The sequence below is a fragment of the Mobula birostris genome, chromosome X (assembly GCF_030028105.1).
Source record: "Mobula birostris isolate sMobBir1 chromosome X, sMobBir1.hap1, whole genome shotgun sequence".
NCBI classification, from domain to species: domain Eukaryota; kingdom Metazoa; phylum Chordata; class Chondrichthyes; order Myliobatiformes; family Myliobatidae; genus Mobula; species Mobula birostris.
This window is the reverse complement of record NC_092402.1, coordinates 67061468-67073202: the sequence shown is the minus strand read 5'-3', so window position 1 is coordinate 67073202 and position 11735 is coordinate 67061468. Positions and strand designations below refer to the sequence as shown.

General features: G+C 44.5%; 1 protein-coding gene across 2 annotated transcripts in view; it reads right to left on the bottom strand.

Moving 5' to 3' along the window:
- Positions 1 to 9036: 9036 nt before the first annotated feature.
- The window catches only part of LOC140191368 (protein Wnt-6-like), a 30801-nt gene continuing 28102 nt past the window's right edge, over positions 9037 to 11735 (bottom strand). For both annotated transcript variants that reach the window (XM_072248718.1, XM_072248717.1), the window contains exon 5: positions 9037 to 10090. In XM_072248718.1, coding sequence (XP_072104819.1) covers positions 9629 to 10090 — 462 coding nt within the window. In that variant the 3' untranslated portion in view covers positions 9037 to 9628. The remainder of the gene's footprint in view (positions 10091 to 11735) is intronic.

Genomic DNA, 11735 nt, shown 5'->3' with positions numbered 1-11735 from the left:
GAGCCAGAGACTAAATGAAGAGTCCTTTGGGGATTTGAGTGCCGCCCGATAAATGTGATAAATGGCACATTGAAAGGCTTCTCAATCATATCAGGACTGCATTCAAGAGGTAGGCCGCGTCGCAGTTTGGCGCGGGAACTCTGCTGCTGCTTTCTCGTCACTACAACCTAAGTGTGAAACAAGACCATAACCTCGCCTGCTAAAACCATTTCGGGTGGGTAGGAAGGGAGTTCGCGCTTCGGCGCAACCTAATATTAAACTGGTAAATGGGAGGACATTCCCCAACCAATGATCCCTCTCAAATTGATATTTAAGACATCGAGTGGGATTTGAAGAACTATTACTTCTATACCGATAAGAGTCCATACTCTGTCGACGGAATGTAACACTTCCTGAAGGTTCGACCCCTTGAGGGGCGGTTATTTACATCATCACTTGTGAGGCGATTTTTTTTTAAAAAACGGGATTAATGTAGGATTCGTGTAAATGGGTGGAGGGTGGTCGGCAGGGATTCACTGGGCCGAAAGGCTGGTTTCTCTGTTTTATGGTTCTCACCAGAGAGATAAAGCAGGTTAAAATATCATTGAGCAAGCGCTTTATTCTCGGGCGAATGAGATACTTGGTTTATGGGAATTTAAAATTTAACGTGATCAACTGGCTCCTTTTAAGGTCAATTGATAGAACCACCAGTTTATATTTATAGATGTCGGGTCAATCAGTGAGAGCAGATCATCCACCAGCCTTGCCCTACAATGAGGGAGAGGGGCTGGCGGATGGGTGAAATAGTTTAACCCTCCCCCCACTCCACCCAGCTCAACTAATATTAGGACTGGCATTGTCAGCGAGGCCTACACCCCGTCAACGAGGGATTACGTATACTGTATGGCTTTCCCGTGTAGGGTGTTTCCCATGAATGCTCCTTTCGCCGTTCTGTTTAATGCAGGCTGTTATTTGCGACTGCAGCAGAACAAAGCAACCATTGCCGACCAAAGTTGACAAAAAAGTAGGGGATCCCCTTGCAGACGCCAAGGAAGATAGGCGGGGGTGGCATGGTTGTGATTATGTCAGCGGTCCCAGAAACGTGTGATTTTGAGATTGTGTCAACGAAGATATACAGGAATGCTAAATATTGTATATACCACAGTGGTAACACCGTGTAGAGACAATTGCATAGTATTGGTTACCGCAAATTAATGTTGTCCATACTCTGTTTGATAAATCGGGATTATTTGTCCCTTCGCAACATCATCTGAAATTACAATATGGAAATTGCAGTGTATGAAACAGAATGGGAGAACTCTCAACACGTTCACTAACAGCGCACGTTTTGAGAAAGTGAGAAGTTTCAGTACACTCTTTGGTATAGTAATGATTGTTACAAAGATCCTTTAAAGTGCATCATTACAAAGTGTTTTTGTTTTATAAATCCCCAGTGGCTAGTGAATCAACTGCCAATGCGCGGGTCTCATTAATCTGTGAGTTCCGATGTGTGGGGGAATTACATTACACTCTCCCCAAACCTTGCAAATATCCAGGAGGTTCAAACAACGCCTTCTTACGAATGGCAATGTTGTGACCGAAACTTACTTCAGTAAATATCTGCGTTTAGAAATTTTAGTTAATTCCCAAGCATCTGATTGATTAATAATGACATCCAAAAGTAACCAAGAGGCCTGTTTAATCAGCGGGAGTTCATCTCGGAGCTACAATTAATTTGTAAACCTTGTCAATTCCAATATGTAGGAATCAAACAATTTGGGGAAAGGCAAGTGACTGACTCGGTTTCTCTCCGCACTTTAATTTCAGTGATTTGGCCGGAGGTCCGCACAATGGATGAAATTAACGTGTCCCCCATCTCTAATCACCCCCTCCTCCTGCCGACTTGTAAAAATATTGTTGCTTAAGAGTTGAGTGTGGGTCCTCAACGTGTGTTATCCACAGACACCACAGGGGATTGGGAAATGCATGCTATTTGGGCTCGTCCGAGGGTTGGGTTAGAACACGTGGCTGGGGTGGAGTACGATTATTTTCCGTATCTGCCGATGTTACACTTGCGTGTTCAATACTCCATTAGAACAATATTCAACTACGAGGCACTGACATCCAACAAGGTGTACGGAATCCATCTGTTTTCTACTCCCAATAACTTCGGGATTTAACACCACCAAACAACTTACAGATCGAACAATTTACGAACAACATTGGAAAGCATGAATCCTGTTATTGTCTGTCATGGAAGTGTTATTAATTATGCGTTATTACTATATGTAATGATGTTTTAAAGGTGTCGAGAAAAGAGAGAGGGAGAGAATAGTCGATGTAGCAACTGGACAGAAGACCTTTGGGAATGACGTTCAGAGTAGAAGGTGATAGATTTTAGATCTGCCATTGCGCTTTAACACATAACACAGCAACATTTTTCTACTGACGAGGCAAAGTCAAGACAATTTTTATTGCAGTGTCAGAGACAATCAGGCGCACCAAAAATGCCAGCCCTCTTCAAAATTAAAGTTCAAAGTTTTATATATGTGTGTGTGTGTGTGTGTGTGTGTGTGTGTGTGACCATATACTATCCTGAGTTTCATTTTTTGCAGGCATGCGCAGTAAATGCAAAGAAACGCAATAGAATCAATGAAACCCCACACAGAACACCATCACACTGAGCACAGCCCCCCCCCCCCAGGGCTGTGTGCTCAGTCCACTGCTGTTCACTCTGCTGACCCACGACTGTGCTGCAACACACAGCTCGAACCACATCAAGTTCGCCCATGACACGACCGTGGTGGGTCTCATCAGCAAGAACGATGAGTCAGCATACAGAGAGGAGGTGAAGCGGCTAACGGACTGGTGCAGAGCCAACAACCTGTCTCTGAATGAGAACAAAACAAAAGAGATGGTTGTTGACTTCAGGAGGACACGGAACGACCGCTCTTCCCGGACCATCGACGACTCCTCCGTAGAGATCGTTAAGAGCACCAAATTTCTTGGTGTTCACCTGGTGGAGAATCTCACCTGATCCCTCAGCACCAGCTCCATAGCAAAGAAAGCCCAGCAGCGTCTCTACTTTCTGCGAAGGCTGAGAAAAGTCCATCTCCCACCCCCCATCCTCACCGCATTCTACAGAGGTTGTATTGAGAGCATCCTGAGCAGCTGCATCACTGCCTGGTTCGGAAATTGCATCATCTCAGATCTCAGACCCTGCAGCAGATAGTGAGGTCAGCTGAGAAGATCATCAGGGTCTCCCTTCCCGCCATTACAGACATTTACACCACACGCTGCATCCGTAAAGCAAATAGCATTATGAAGGACCCCACACACCCCTCATACAAACTCTTCTCCCTCCTGCCATCTGGCAAAAGACCCCGAAGCATTCGGGCTCTCACAACCAGACTATGTAACAGTTTCTTCCCCCAAGCCATCAGACTCCTCAATACCCAGAGCCTGGACTGACACCAACCTACTACCCTCTACTGTGCCTATTGTCTTGTTTATTATTTATTGTAATGCCTGCACTGTTTTGTGCACTTTATGCAGCCTTGGGTAGGTCTGTAGTCTAGTGTAGTTTTGTGTTGTTTTACGTAGTTCAGTGTAGTTTTTGTATTGTTCATGTAGCACCATGGTCCTGAAAAACGTTGTCTCGTTTTTACCGTGTACTGTACCAGTAATTATGGTCGAAATGACAATTAAAAAAGTGAAGTGAAGTGAAAAAGTGACAGACCAGTGTGCAAAATACAACAAACTGCAAATAAAAAAGAAAGAAAGAAATAAGCAATAAATATCGAGAACATCGGTTGTAGAGTCCTTGAAAGTGAGTCCAAGTGAGGTTGTGAAATCAGTTCAGTGTTGTAGTGAGTGAAGTTATCCCTTTGGTTCAAGAGCCTGATGGTTGAGGAGTAATAACCGTTCCTGAACCTGGTGGTGTGAGTCCCCAGGCTCCTGTACCTTCTGCCTGATGGCAGCAGCGAGAGGAGAGCATGACCTGGGTGGTGGGGGTCCCTGATGATGGATGCTGCTTTCCGGTGATCCGTGTAAATGTACTCGATGGTGGAGAGGGTTTTACCCGTGATGGACTGGGCTGTATCCACAACTTTTTGTCGGCTTTTCCGTTCAAGTATATTTGTGTTTCCAGACTAGGCCGTGACGCAATCAATCGGTATACTCTCCACCGCGCATCTATAGAAGTTTGTCAAAGTATTAGATGACATGCCAAATCTTCACAAACTTCTAAAAAAGTAGAAGCTCTGTCGTGCCTTCTTTGTAATGGCAGTCACGTGCTGGACCCAGGTCAGATCCTCTGAAATGATAACGCCGCAGAGGAATTTAATTTTGCTGGCCCTCTCCACCTCTGATCCTCCGATGAGGACAGGATCATGGACCTCCGATTCCCTCCTCCTGTAGTCAATAATCAGCCCTTTGGATTTGCTGGCATTGAGTAAGAGGTTGTTGGGGCACCAATCAGCCAGATTTTCAATCTCCCGCATCGTCACAACCTTTGATTCGGCCAGCAACAGTGTGTCATCAGCAAATCTATATAAGGCATTGAAAATGTGCTTAGCCACAGTCGTAAGTATCAAACGAATAGAGCAGCCTTGTGGTGCACCAGTGCTGATAGTGATTGTGGAGGAGACTCCGAATTGTCTGGGGTCTGCAATTGAGGAAATCGAGAATTCACTTGCACGATGAGATACTGAGGTCTAGGTCTTTGAGCTTATTGATTAGTTTTTGAGGGGACGATAGTGCTGAGTGCGAGATGTGACAATGAAAAGCATCTTCACTATCCAGATATTCCAGGGTTGCGTACAGAGCCAATGAAATGGAATTCCTGATACTGAAAATGCTGGAAAATTCCAAATTACGGTCACAGCAAGTTAATGTTGTTCATACCCTGCTTTGATAAGTCGAGAAAATTTGCCCCTCCGTCTACACGTTCAGTAACAGCGCACGTTTTGAGAAAGGGAGAAGTTTCAACACATTGTATCTCCAAATCCATACAAAAATTCTCAAACATTGCAAAATAGATTGTAGCTTGCAAGGACGTCAATAGAAGTAACTTGGGTCAACCCTCCACGGCTCTTTAATTTTAAAGTGAAATGACAAACCGCAAGCTACGGATCTCACAAATCGCTGCCACATCATGGATCCATTAGTCAGATCGATTGAGGCACTAACCCCGCGGAGTACCAATAATTTACATAGGCGACACGAAGCCCCAGACAGTTGATAATGAATCAGGAACAAAGTGATAAATGTCATTCCCAATAAGTGTGCCTGGTTCATTTCGGTACGTGGTAGGGTATCTCTGGCCATGCTTTTTCACTACATTTTTTCGAAAAATGAAAAGAACGGTAACCACTTCTCGTAAAAGCTCAGTAGACAGAACATTGAAAGTTATTAGAAAGTGCTGAAGGCAGAGGAGCCCGCGGAAGCTGTGAGACGCTTGGTTACATTCAGAATGTAATACAATAATCTCCCGAAGCGGCCTCTGCACCGGCGTTTCCTAACCCTGCCCATCTTTCCGCGCAGAAAATGCCGCGAATTTCGGCACTGTAAAGCGGTGACCGGTCGAATGACTGGCGATGGTGTTAAACTATCGATGTCGGATCAGGTCCCCAATTAAATACCTTCCCAAATTCCTCTATAAAAAGCATATGACATGCGGCCACCTATCGCCAAAAGATAAGATGGCCCCTCTACCTATAAAACTGGAAATACAAATGATATCGAAAGGCACACACCCTTCCAATACACACATACTAAAGTTCTGGCGGCACACATCCATTGTAAACACATTGCGATCACAGCTCCAGAGACCCAAGTTTAGTCCTGGCCTCCGATGCTGTCTGTTTGGACATTCTCCTTGTAACCGCGTGGTTTTCCCGGCGTGTTCCCACGCGTCCTAAAGATCGTTCCTCCTGTTTTAGGGGAGTAGGGGAAATTGGTGGGTAATGGGGTTGATCTATGTATCATCTATTGCTTCGTATGGAAATAATAGCTGAAAATAAAGTATATGCATTCTTCATATCATACACAGACCCTCACACTGTCTCCAGCACACAACGACACAATCCAAGTTCATCTACTCTTCTATTCAGCTGCTCAATCCTCGCATCTCTCATACAGATAGACTGATGTCCACACCTCATGTACTTACTCGACCATGAATAGATTATCTACGTATATCAATACGCACCTCTTGCACACGAAGCATCCGCGACGCACACGCCATACTTGTGCATACTTCCAGATAGCAGCACCAGCTCTTCACGCAAATAGATGCAACGACTCCAATTTCATTACTTCACCTCGCTCTCAACACACACACACACACACGCGCGCGCCTAAAAGGGTAAAACTTCCACTTTCCATTGTCATCGCTGACGGAGAGTGTTCATTCATTGCGCGCTCCCGATATTGCTCCAGGTGCAGTTACTGGAAGTTCCCCAGCACCATTCGCCTTCAAATGGATGAGCTCAAAGCGAAGATCAAAGAGTTATTGCAGTAACGCATTTTTAAATCGTTTAAGTGATGTAATATGTTTATGGTCTGAACTAGCAGCACTTTACGGTTTAGTGACCTACTGGTGTCGTTTACCGTACATGCCAACAAGTCAAGAGGTTAGAGGACAATAGAAGTACATTTAACTTTTATTAGTTTATTTTCCTCATTGTTTAATTAGAAACGTGTTATTTAAACAAATTCGTGCATCCATTAAAACCAGAATAAATGTATAACACCGAACCATTTGCTCCATAATCAGAATTAGGGCGGAATCTATCATAGATGACGGGATTGGTCATCAGATTCTTTAGCCATCACACGAGAGTCGAAGGCGAAGGTCAATGAATGCGGTCTTTCCATAACCAATGATTTATTTTCACAGGCCTGCCTTCATTTGGGCCATGACATGTCAACCTTACCACCAACTGCAGCATACAATGCGAAAATGTCAACACAGGGTAATGTCCTTTAAACAGATGACCTCAGCCTCAGCTCTGCCTTGTGCAGCTGGATCCTGGACTCCCTGTCAGATCGCCAACAGGTGGTAAGAGTGGGCTCCCTCAACCTCCAACCCTCTGACTCTCAATACAGGAGCCCCTCAGGGCTGCGTACTGAGTCCCTTCCTTTACACCCTGTCTACCCATGACTATGTCGCCATCCACAGCTTCAATCTGCTAATTAAATTTGCCGATGACATTACATTGATTGGCCTTATCTCAAACAACAATGAGGTGGCCTACAGGGAGGAAGTCATCACCCTGACACAGTGGTGTCAAGAAAACAACCTCTCCCTGAATGTTGCAAAAACAAAGGAGCTGGTTGTGGATTACAGGAGGAATGGAGACAGGCTAACCCCTATTGACATCAATAGATCTGGGGTTGAGAGGGTGAACAGCTTCAAGTTCCTCAGCATCCACATCACCGAGGATCTCTCATGGTCTACATACCGGCTGTGTTGTGAAAAAAGCACAACAGCACCTCTTTCACCTCAGACAGTTGAAGAAGTTTGGTATGTGCCCCCAGATCCTAAGAACTTTCTACAGGGGCACAATTGAGAGCATCCTGACTGGCTGCATCACTACCTGGTAAGGGACCTGTACCTCCCTTAACCGCAGGACTCTGCAGAGAGTGGTGTGGTCAGCCCAGTACATCTGTAGTTGTGAACTTCCCATGATTCAGGACATTTGCAAAGACAGGTGTGTAAAAAGGGCCCGAAGGACCATCGGGGACCCGAGTCACCCCAACCACAAACTGTTCATCCGGGAAGCGGTACCGCAGCATAAAAGCCGGGACCGACAGGCTCCGGGACAGCTTCTTCCACCAGGTCATCAGACTGATTAACCCACGCTGATTTAAGTGCACTCAATATTACACTGACTCTTCTATTTATTATAAATTACTATGATTGTACATTGCACATTTAGATGGAGATGTAACGTAAAGAGCTTTACTCCTCATGTATGTGAAGGATATAAAATAAAGTCAATTGAATTCAACGCCTATCCAGCCCATCTACTAGTCAAAAGAGCACAGTGAGCTCACTTGTGCTATGGCACCCAACTCCATAAAACTACTTGTTATCACAAAGCGTAGAGGTCCGTGTTCCATTATATATATATACTATTTCAGATAATTGGGCGTGTCTGAGCACAAGTACATACAACCCTCCAACCTTGCAGAGGTACTGAAATCAAGAGAGCAGTAGATTCAAGGGCGATATTGGGAGCAGAGAGAATGTCAAAACTCTGAACGGCTCTCATACCTAATCCTAAAACGCAGTATGTACTTTTTAAGTCAGATATACCGGTCGAGCACCAACGTACCAAAGTAGTGAGCTATCCATCATCACAGAAAACCGATCTCTAACCCGAATACTGCCGGCACGCCTAACGTCCCATGTAAATCAGCCTTCATTCTGAACCCTGAAGATCAGCCCTGAATCAACCTGGATACCGGCCCATCGCCTAATTTGAACTGCCTTTAACGAAGTTGGATTTCTGGATTTTCTAATGCAATATAAGCACATATACTGCAGTCACCTAGGGGAAAACATATACGGACGCAACATACACGCGTACACATACACTTACATTCAATTTTGAATGTGCATATACATGTATCCAGGCACACAAGCAAACACATATACATACACAAACACATGCATGCCTAGTCATGTAGTCGGGCACAAATGCATATAAATGATCTTGTGCATACGTTATTAAACACATGCACACACATATGTTCACACAAGCCTGCACAAATACATACATGCATGCATTCGTATGCTCACGTACAAACAGGCATATTCATAGGTACATATGCAAAAGTGCGCACATGTACACACGTAGGCATGTATACTTTCATAATTTTACGCACACAAACGCACATGCATGCAGACATACAAAGTTATGCGTTCACTGGTGCAAGCAACGTCTTTCATCCGGACTCAGGGCTGGTAGATAGATAGTGCACCGACTCTTCCCAAAAACACAGCAAACATGAATCGTTTCCATTCAATTTATTATGTAGTGTTCTCTATGGTTTTTGTAGAAATACTGGATGAATACAAAATAAACCAGTCGATCTAAAAAGTAAACTTTTATTTTAAATAACCCATGTTCTTACCTATCTCTATTTAGTTCGAACTCTATGAACATCATAAAGTCGTTTATCAAAGCTCATCTTCCTTTTCACTGAACTGGGCAACTAATAAGCCGGGGTCAAAACTTTTTGACATTTTATACCAATACAAAAATAATTCTATATGTGTTCAGGCAGAAATTATATGGGATATTCATCCTTTAGGCGTTTATAATCCCAAGCTCTGCGTGATAAACACCTCCCTCCCTCACCCTGTCCCCCCTTTCCCATAGCAGGTCTGCAACTTGATGAAGATTCTGTTTATTGAGGAAACTTCACCGTTACAGAGACGTTTCTCTTCAGGTTCTTTGTGATACTCCAAACTTAGAGGAAAGGTATGAGCATCTCTCTTCTGTTGAGGTGGAACGGGGTGGAGGAGCTTCTGCATTGAAGCTAGAATTTCCTGTAAAGTTGTAACATCCTCTTCATGTCCAATAGGTTATCTTTGGTTAATATTCCTTCAGTTAATGTCGTTGGGGTTGCAGCCCGGCTAGACGCAGACACTGAGTTCCTTTCTGACTGTACATTGTTTGCACTGGACCACACAACACCAGTGGAAACGACACTTGCAGTTCTCCTGGAAGCTTACCATCTCTTTTCGGTGTCCCCGGCCGCAACAGAGCAAGTCACAGCCACTGACGTCCAGCGCTGTCCCGTTACATACTCTGCCCCTTGTCCCTGGGGCGCCAGTGCGCCTGTTGGGCGAACAGAAATCTGGGGACTCTGCCGAGTAAACCAGGTCTTCTTTGTCCGGCTGCTTGATGTTGTGGCCGACCGGGATCAGGGTCTTTCCGTCGTTGCCGCCCATCACCTTGAAGGCCCCATTGAAGCGTTCGAAGAGGCGGTCACCGACCTCGCGGAAATGGGGCATTTTCTTCCAGCAAGTTTTGACTGCACAGGAGCCAGATAAACCGTGACATTTACACTCAGTCCGCATATAGTTCTTAATCATCTGAAATTAAACAAGAAAGTGCAGAAACAGATAAATTAAATATGAAACGACATTCTTCAACACAGGAATATTTTACATTAACGTAATGCCTTAAGGGGCAGTCTGGATTTCTTTCTGCCAGCAATAACGATCTTTTAACGTTCATTCGCTGCTGTGATTAGGAAATTCGGCAACCAATTTGTGCACAGCAAGCTCTCACAAACAGCCAGGTAATAATAGAACATAGAACATAGAATAGTACAGCACATTACAGGCCCTTCGGCCCACAATGTTGTGCCGACCCTTAAACCCTGCCTCCCATATAACCCCCCACCTTAAATTCCTCCATATACCTGTCTAGTAGTCTCTTAAATTTTACTAGTGTATCTGCCTCCATAATACATAAGGTACTGCAAATGCTCGACTCCTGAACGAAGTGGCTGATGGAAATACGTAGCAGGGAACACAGCATCTCTGGAGAGAGGAAGGTCTGATGAAAGGTCATGGCCTGACACGTTAACTCCGTCTCTTTCCACAGGTTCTGTTTGACATACAATATGATGGACAACCACTAAGTGTATTTGCATCAAAAGGTTTAAATATTGGACTCCTCTGCTCTTTCCAAAATAGCGTCATCAGAACTTTTACATCGCCTGAGAAGGCAAGTGGGACCTCGGTTTAACACCTCCCACAGTGCGGCAGTTGCTCAGCACCGCGCCGAAGCTTGCGCTTAGTTCTCCGCCGTGAAGTTTATTCCTTCCAACACACGTCATTGGCTCCAAGTCGTTTCCAGATGTTCTGAAAGGGACGTAAGCGGCGTTTCATAAACGCAAGCCTTTGAATATTTTCACTGTCGCTAATTAAAACAATTGTATTTAACCGTTTGTAAGTCAATCTGTGCAAGACCTTGATTTTATGAATCAGGAAATGCATCGGGACTGTAACGTTGTAGCAATAGTCAATAATGGCCAATGAATGAACCGCTGGAAGGGTGAGAGAGAACTTAATTGAAACATACAAGATCCTGAAGGGTCTTGGCGGGGGGCGGGGATGGTGGAAGAGGATGTTTCATCTGCTGGGAAAATCTAGGAATAGAGGTCCCTGTTTAAAAATAAGGGGTCGTTCACTTAAGAAAAAGAAGGGGTGACTTTTGTTACTGAGGGTCTATTTTTGCGGTAGTACGAGATTGTGGATAAACGAGGGGTGAAAGGTTACTGGAGATAGGCGGGATGCGCAATTGTATACACAAGCGCAAATCGCATACAGAGAGAACTGAAGGATTTACGGAGGGAGAGGGAGGCCCAGTGCCTCTGGTCCACTCTTGCTCCACTCTAACTAACCACCTTGCTACCTGATTCTACGTTGTAAATCAACACACTTTACGTTTTTTTTAAAAAAAAACTTGAAGTGTCTTAAAGGGTGTATCTCGTTTGCTAAATTAATGATGTGTGTGTCTCTTGGCTCACACTGAGCTTTTTTTTTGCCACTGAGACAGCAAAATTGTCTCAATAAATATTTCCGTCCAATATCAGTTGATGAAGGGTGTATCATCACCTTCCTTTTGGTCAACGTTAGAACTTGTTTCATTCGGGCGTCAGGAGTTGGATGTGCGTTTGTGAGTTATCTCACTTGGCTACAGCAAGAGTCAGCACTATAGCGTCTTCCT